We start from the raw sequence: 7,625 nt of genomic DNA, 5'->3' as shown, positions 1-7,625 counted from the left end.
AACTAAGTAGCATTCACTAACTTTCTTTAACCTAAGTTGTGTATACGAATAAAATTATGTATACTTTTTATTCACGCATACAACTACCAAATAATTCACACAAAGCTAAAATACTCATTAAAATGAATCAGTAAATACAAATAAGTGCGATCAAAAAATGAATGACCGAAGAGAATAGACGGTTTTAGAGACATATTTATCGTCAGAAATGGACAAGATCCTTCGTGTATGTAGCCAAATGCCTCCCCATAGCTATGAATAGTGTGCTTTCCCCTTTAATTAAAAAAAAAAAGACCAAAAAATATATATAGTTTTAGAATTTTGCTGATCGTAAAAACTGGCCAATATCTTATCGTGTTAACAACCTAACTTTCCCTCACTGACAAGTCTCTATGTATGAAAAACGACGTGTGCAGGTGATTTGATTAGTTTGTGCAGGTGTGCGTGGATGATGACTCAGTGGCCAGTGTTCTCGCTGGGTTAGAAGGCTCCCTGCTACCTCTGCCTTCCCTGTATGTTTATGTATATGACACCGTAATATTTATTTGTACTGTGGTAGGTACGAGCGGCCGCCATCCATTCACTCGATGAAGTGTTGCCCTCAGGCGACTTCACTGAGTGACAAGTCAAATGGTTTCCTGTAATATTTTTCTCATAAAGTCTGTGTTTGTAGGAAAAATGAGGGACATGGGGGAGAGAGAACGAATATTTTCCTCACTATTGATACTTTTTTTTCCTTCCTTTTTTTCTGTCTGTTTGTCTGTCTGTCTGTCTGTCTTCTTTCTTCCTGTTTCTTTTCTTTTTTTCTTTCATTTTTCTCTTTACAGTAAGGAATAAGGAGACATGGGTAACATTCCGCACTCTGTTTTCTCGTCTCCCTGCAAAAACAAACCTTAGTTACGAGATGGAGTTGATCCTAAGTTTGTTTGTAGTGAGGCGTTGATGGGTCGTATTTGCTTGGGCATACGAGGCTCCCAAGCACTTCTTCGTGACTAGTTTATTGGCACGAGCATTCTTTTTTGGACGTTGCTTGTTGATGTCTGAATTAAGTTGCTTTTCTGCCGTTTGCCATCCTCCTTTAGTGGTATATGGAATTGTTTATATACTCTGCTAATTAATCCATAAATGACGTGAAGACACACCTAAGCTGAATAAAATCGTCTGGTGGTATCAAGAGTAGAAGAGGATTTATTGTCTTGAAAGGGTTACTGCATGAAGACTGTTTTTTATATCCCCCCCCCCCAGGCTGAGAGAGGATTGGGGATAGTTGTGTATTCTTGAGAGAGCTATGGGTTTCGTGGTTGGCTGGGAGTCTACTGTGCATACGAGAATAGGGCATCTTTGTGTGTGTGTGTGTGTGTGTGTGTGTGTGTGTGTTTGAGAGAGAGAGAGAGAGAGAGAGAGAGAGAGAGAGAGAGAGAGAATGTTTGTGTGTATGTGTGTGAAAAGAGGCTCGCATGGCACATTTTCTCCAGATGACCTGCATACCACTGGCTCCTTAGAGAGACAGAGAGAGAGAGAGAAGAGGGGGAATGGGAGGGGGAAAAAAGAGGAGTGGTGAAAGAGAGAGAGAAAAAAGGGAGAAGGGAAGAGAGGAGAGGAGGTCGGAGGAAAAGGAGGGGGGTGGGGAAGAGAGGAAGAAGGAGGAAGAAGAGGAGAGGAAAAAGTTAGGAATGAGGTGGCAGGTTGCGAAGGGAAGAGGGGAGTAGGAGGAAGAAGGTAGGTATGGCGGATGTGGGATGAGGATGAGGGAGAATGGGAAGAGTAGGAGACGAAGAGAAAGGTAGGAGGTGGGGATATGGATGATGGGAGTAGGGGAGGAGGCTGGGGAAGGGTAAAAGGAGATAGGGTAAGAAAGATAGGGTAGGTAGGGGTAAGAAGAGGAGGAGGAAGGAAGGATTAGAAATGAAGACTAGAGGAATGGAGAAGGAAGGTAAAGGAGAATACGAGAAAAGAATGGGGGAAAAGAAAAGGAGTAGAGGAAAGGGGGAGGGAAGTAAAGGGGGTTTGTGAAGTAAGGGTGAAAATTATGGGAAGGAGAAGAGGATGAAGAGGGGGGAGGAAGAGGATGGGAAAGGGAGAGGGATTGAGAGAGAGAGGGGTATGAGGAGGGGGAGAGGGAGAGGGAGGGGGTGACAGAATTACAGATTGCCAACCCTTTGCTCGTAACCTTAATCCCCGAACGTAAATGTAGACACTTAGTGAGAACCAAGAAATTTGGCTCCTTCACACACACACACACACACACACACACACACACACACACACACACACACACACACACACACACACACTCACCAGCTCCCCTTTAGACTTCATCTCTCTCTCTCTCTCTCTCTCTCTCTCTTTCTGTGTCACTGCACGCGGTGGCCTAGGGGTTAGAACGCCCAGGTCGGAGTGACGGCCGTGCATAGATTTGATCCCGAAAGAGGTAACTAGTGGATTTGTAGTCATGGGATGCCACTAAGGGGACTGGCCCTGTCACCTAACCTTAAATATATTGAACAGTGGTATTAAAATGGAGTAAATAACTTGGTAAATGGAATAAATAACGTAAATGGAATAAATAACGGGACAAATGGAATAAATAACTTGGTAAATGGAATAAATAACGTGGTAAATTAAATAAAGAACGTGGTCAGTGGAATAAATAACGTGATAAATGGAATAAATAACGTGGTAAATGAAATAAATAACGGGGTAAATGAAATGAATAACGTGGTAAATGAAATAAATTACGTGGTAAATGAAACAAATAACGTGGTAAATGAAATAAATAACGTAGTCAGTGGAATAAATAACGAGGCCAGTGGAACAAATAACGGGGTAAATGGAATAAATGCCCCTTTTTGTTGCCGTTTATTTATTTTCTACAGACTATAGCAAAAAGGCACATGTAGCAATTTGTGTAAAAGATAAAGTTTACAATAAAATATGAATCTAAGCAAAATATGAATCTTAGCATTATTTTAGGTTTTCTTTATTAATAGACTGAGATTGCCCTCCCTGGGGTTACTTTGACTTTGAGCCCCTCCCCCTCTCTCCTCTACTTTGTGTATGTGTCCAGTTTAATCCAAGTCTTATGTGGTTTGCTTGGGATATTTTTTCTTTCTCTGTTTCCTTTTCTTTCCTTTCCATTTCTTTCTTTCTTTCTTTATTTTTCTCTCTCCTTCCTTCCTCCATTCTTTGTTCTCTTTTTCTTTCTTTCCTTTAACAGGGTGGTTAGTGGGAAGAGAAAAGGTTTGCTCAAGAAAAGATTGAGTTAAGCAAATGTAGAGTCAGAGCATAATTGTATGGTCTAGATTCCGTGTTGTTAGTGTTTGGGTTGAGTGTGTGTGTGTGTGTGTGTGTGTGTGTGTGTGTGTGTGTGTGTGTATCCTGAACTCGGTGCTTGACTCATGATATTGACCTTTCATCGCCCAGCATCAGCATTAAATCACTTCTTCCACATACACACATACATACATACACACATACAACACATACATACATACACACTTACATACCACATAATACATACATACATACGTACATACCGGGTCGATCACAATATATATACCTTCAGTGTTACTTGTAATATAAATACAATGGATGTAAATGGTGTGTAAGTCTCAGTTTTCCCTTTGAACACAACACACAATCCTCTGTGATATGCAGGTCCCTAATTTTACTAGTGGGTGAAGGGACAAGGAAGGACACAACTCTGCCTAACACAAGGGGTCGGGTGTTCAGTGTTTAAGTCACCAGTTCATTATATTACGATCAGGAGGACCATTTGTAATCACGGGGATGAGTGTTCAGCACCCAACATTGTCGCAGGACCAGTCCAATAGGTGGTAAAGGACAGGAGGATCATTGGTCATTGGAGGATCACGTGTTCAGTATTCAGCATTGATCAAGTGTTCAGTACTCGACGTAGACCACCTGTTCAGTATTCGATGGAGACCACGTGTTCAGTGTTCAAACCACGTGTTCAGTATTCAACGTTGACCAGAACCACAGTCCAGTAGATGACGAAGAACAGGAGAATCACGGCAGCGTAAACAAATCTGGCGGTGACCATGATTCGCGCGGCCAGGGGGCGTGGCGGGAGGGGGGGCTTGTCCATTGTCCCCCAGCTGCCCGTCCTCTCCTTGGTGCTGACGGAGGTGCTGCCGGTGGACACGTGGCGGCGACGACGGAGCCCGAAGGATACTTTGTCCAGCACGTCGATTGCCACGTGGAAGATTACCTGTTGGAAGATTGATAGGTGTAATTAGGGATTATTTACACCTCTGCATCACGTGGAAGATTACCTGTCGGGAGATTGATAGGTGTAATTAGGGATTATTTACACCTCTGCATCACGTGGAAGATTACCTGTCGGGAGATTGGTAGGGGTAATTAGGGATCATTCACACCTTTATATCACGTGGAAGATTACCTGTTGGGAGATTGGTAGGAGTAATTAGGGATCATTCACACCTGTCCGTTACCTGAAGATTACCTGTGATGATTTAGATATATGTAATAAAGGAACATTCATACCTTTACATCACCTGTTGGAAAATTGATGTGTACAATTAAGGATCATTCAAACGTCTCGAAGCTGTGCAAGCCTATGCAATATAAGAACTGTATAGTGAGGGGTCATCAGTCTTTTTGCCATAATCAGACATACTGGAAATTTTCTTCCATTTAAACAGTGAAATTCCTGCTTGCCTCAAAGCTAGTGCCAAAATCCGATATTAACAATAATCCGTTGAATTGGATTGTTGCTTGATTTTATCTAAACCTCAGGTGTGTAAAGAAATTACTAATAGTAACTGTACCTTTCGTTCCGGTTAATCAGGCAATTCGTACTTCTCGTAAACGCTACAGCTCAGCGAAGTCATATTTACATCCCTTCCTACACTGCCATTCAGGTTGTATATGTCATAGGGTACACAGGCTCATCAGGCAACACCTACACTTGCCACACGTTACACCTCAGTCAGTGTATATTCACATCCCGATCCTGCATTGCTCTGCAGTTTTACACCATGTACACAGGTCATCCGTCAGGACCCATTGTTCATACACAGTACCCTCAGTTCTGTATTTATTATTCATGCTTAACACCTGGTATATGGTAAGTGAATAACTAATGTCATAAACAGGTGATGCTTCCACGTGAACATGATGTATAACTTTACAAAAACGAAATTCGCTTTTAACTGTCTCGTCTGTCTTTGTGCATCGCTCAGTCAACATACGTAATTGTATGCTAAAAACATCTTAAGACCTCCAATCTCAGTACCCACAGTTCTAAACATTCCAATGACTCGAGATGACCGGAGACCTTTGGGTAGGTTATCTTCATTTCTATATAAAAATGAAATAGGGACGTGGATTTGTAAAGTGACCGTTGCTTGTCATACTTTGGGGAATAATTGTTACTGTACTCTCCTCTCCAGTGAACAGTTCCTACATTTTCTTACTTTCTCTCCCTTTGTGGATCCTACCTCACCCCTGTCTCAGGTGGGAAATAAGGTATCCTCACTATTATCTTCATCCTGACCTTCTTTCCCACCCAAGAGACGGGTGATGTAGGATCCATAAAGAGAGAGAAAATATGAAAGTGGGAGAACTGTTAACAACATGCCCAGTGGAAAGACAATAATCATTCACGCATCATTCAAGCCCCCGGAATCCTGGCTCCACTTCCCATGCGCTTTACATACACTTACCATAGTGAAAATAAGGGTGATGGCGAAGAAGCACCACACATCCACCGCCTTGGTATACGAGGTCCTAGGCAGGTCAACTGAGATCTGCTGGTAAAGGGCATAGAGCACAAGGAGAGTAGTTAGCGACATCATCACCCTCAGGTCGGATTGCTGTCGCTTGCAGAAGAGGCTGGCGTAGCTAATCATCATCAGCATCACAGTGGGGACGTAGGTGGAGGTGAAGTAGAACCAGAATCGCCTATACAAAGTTATCCGTACGTCCGCCAGGCTGTAGTTGCCGTCCACGCTCTTGTTGACAATCACCTGGCCCACTTCGTACTCTGTTAGCCAGGTCTGGGAAAGTGAAAATGGAGTGAGAGTGTTTTTATCTCTCTTCATATTAATTCCTTTCTCTATGTGTTTATCCATCTATCTCTGTGTCTGTATATTTATCCATCTGTATGTCTGTCTGTTTATCTATGCTCATTTCTGTATATGTTTAGGTATCTGTGTCTGTCTGCCTGTCTGCCTATCTATCTATCTATGCTTCTGTCTATATATCTCTCTGTCTATCTACAGTATGTATGTCCACGCTTTTGTAGACAATTAATGTACCCACTTCACATTCTCTTAGACAAGTTGTAAATTTAATCTGTTTGGCCGTCATTGTCTGTCTGTCCATCGATCTATCCATATATCTGTCTGTCTGTCTTTCTGTCTGTTTATATCTATCAGTCTGTCTGTCTGCCTATCTGTCTGACTGTCTATCCACACACATGGTTACTGTTTACTGTCATCGTACTATTCTGTCAGCCCTGTAGCCTATGAGGAGACTGTTGATAAAGGATAAGAGTGAATATTTGTCTGTCTGTCTATCTATCTATCTGTCTGTCTAGCTAATGTGTGTGTGTGTGTGTGTGTGTGTGTGTGTGTGTGTGTGTGTGTGCATATTTCCTTATCGTCACTGCCTTATCTCGTACTCCGGTATCAAGATCTCGATGTTAAATATTAGATGAGTGTTTTTATGTTTATCTATCTGTTTATGAAATCCATTTTTTTCTCTATCTATCAGTATATGTCTGTCTCTCTGTCTCTGTCTATCTATCTCTGTCCATCTATCCACCTATCTATATGTTTATATGTATCGGTCTTTTTCTATCTACTTATCTTCCTACCTACGTGTCCGCTTATCTTTCCCTATCTATTTATTCATCTGTCTCCCTATCTACCTGTCTGTCTATCTAATCTCACAATCTATCTGTTCCTTTCTCTCACCCACCTCGCCCTCGTAAGTAACGTTCAAGTAGCTCCATGCAAGGAAGTCGTGCCTCGCTGATACGAGCCGGAGGAGCAGGTGGCAGTACTGGGTGTCGAAGGGGAAGTTACGCATGTTCATGGTACAGGAGAAGGGCGCGTTGACCTTCATGGAGAGCTGCAGGGGGTTCTTGTGCCCTTCAAATATCTCGTCTGGTGAGGAGAAGGAAAAGTGATGCTAGGAAGTGTTGTATTCTGTAGCTCACCTATCTCGGTCTCTTCTCTCTTCTCTCTCTCTCTCTCTCTCTCTCTCTCTCTCTCTCTCTCTCTCACCGTGGGAATAGAGCGCGGGGTCATCTGGTTCAGGGGGGGAGAGTCGAGCCACCGTCAGCTGCGGGGGGGTGGTCTCGATGTCAGGAAAATCCGCGTTGACGTACTCCACTCGGGGCGTCCACACTTGACTTAGCTGGAAGGGTGGAGGTGGAGGGGGATTAGTTCTGATCATTGGAGAGTTAATGGAGAATGAGCTAGCCCCTTCCCTCCAGAAATCCCCTTATGAGTTGGAAAATAACGTCAGATAGATTTTCCCCACAAGATGAAAAATATAGTGTATGGGAAGCAAGAATAAAATCAAAACAAAGCATCACTATTCAACAGCAGTTGTTTAGAATCAACATCAGATCA

General features: G+C 42.7%; 1 protein-coding gene across 1 annotated transcript in view; it reads right to left on the bottom strand.

Annotated features, from left to right (window-relative positions):
* Window positions 1–3,973: 3,973 nt before the first annotated feature.
* LOC145393690 (uncharacterized) overlaps window positions 3,974–7,625 on the bottom strand; it is a 32,648-nt gene continuing 28,996 nt past the window's right edge. Inside the window, exons 14-17 of the mRNA XM_080267737.1 lie at window positions 7,275–7,407; window positions 6,967–7,154; window positions 5,709–6,041; window positions 3,974–4,231 (exon numbers count right to left, since the gene is read on the bottom strand). Of these exons, the coding sequence (XP_080123863.1) occupies window positions 3,974–4,231; window positions 5,709–6,041; window positions 6,967–7,154; window positions 7,275–7,407 (912 nt within the window). The remainder of the gene's footprint in view (window positions 4,232–5,708; window positions 6,042–6,966; window positions 7,155–7,274; window positions 7,408–7,625) is intronic.

The sequence above is a fragment of the Coenobita brevimanus genome, chromosome 25, assembly GCF_032717465.1.
Source record: "Coenobita brevimanus isolate Jiangsu-jjx chromosome 25, ASM3271746v2, whole genome shotgun sequence".
NCBI lineage: Eukaryota > Metazoa > Arthropoda > Malacostraca > Decapoda > Coenobitidae > Coenobita > Coenobita brevimanus.
This window is presented reverse-complemented; position numbering and strand designations above follow the sequence as displayed.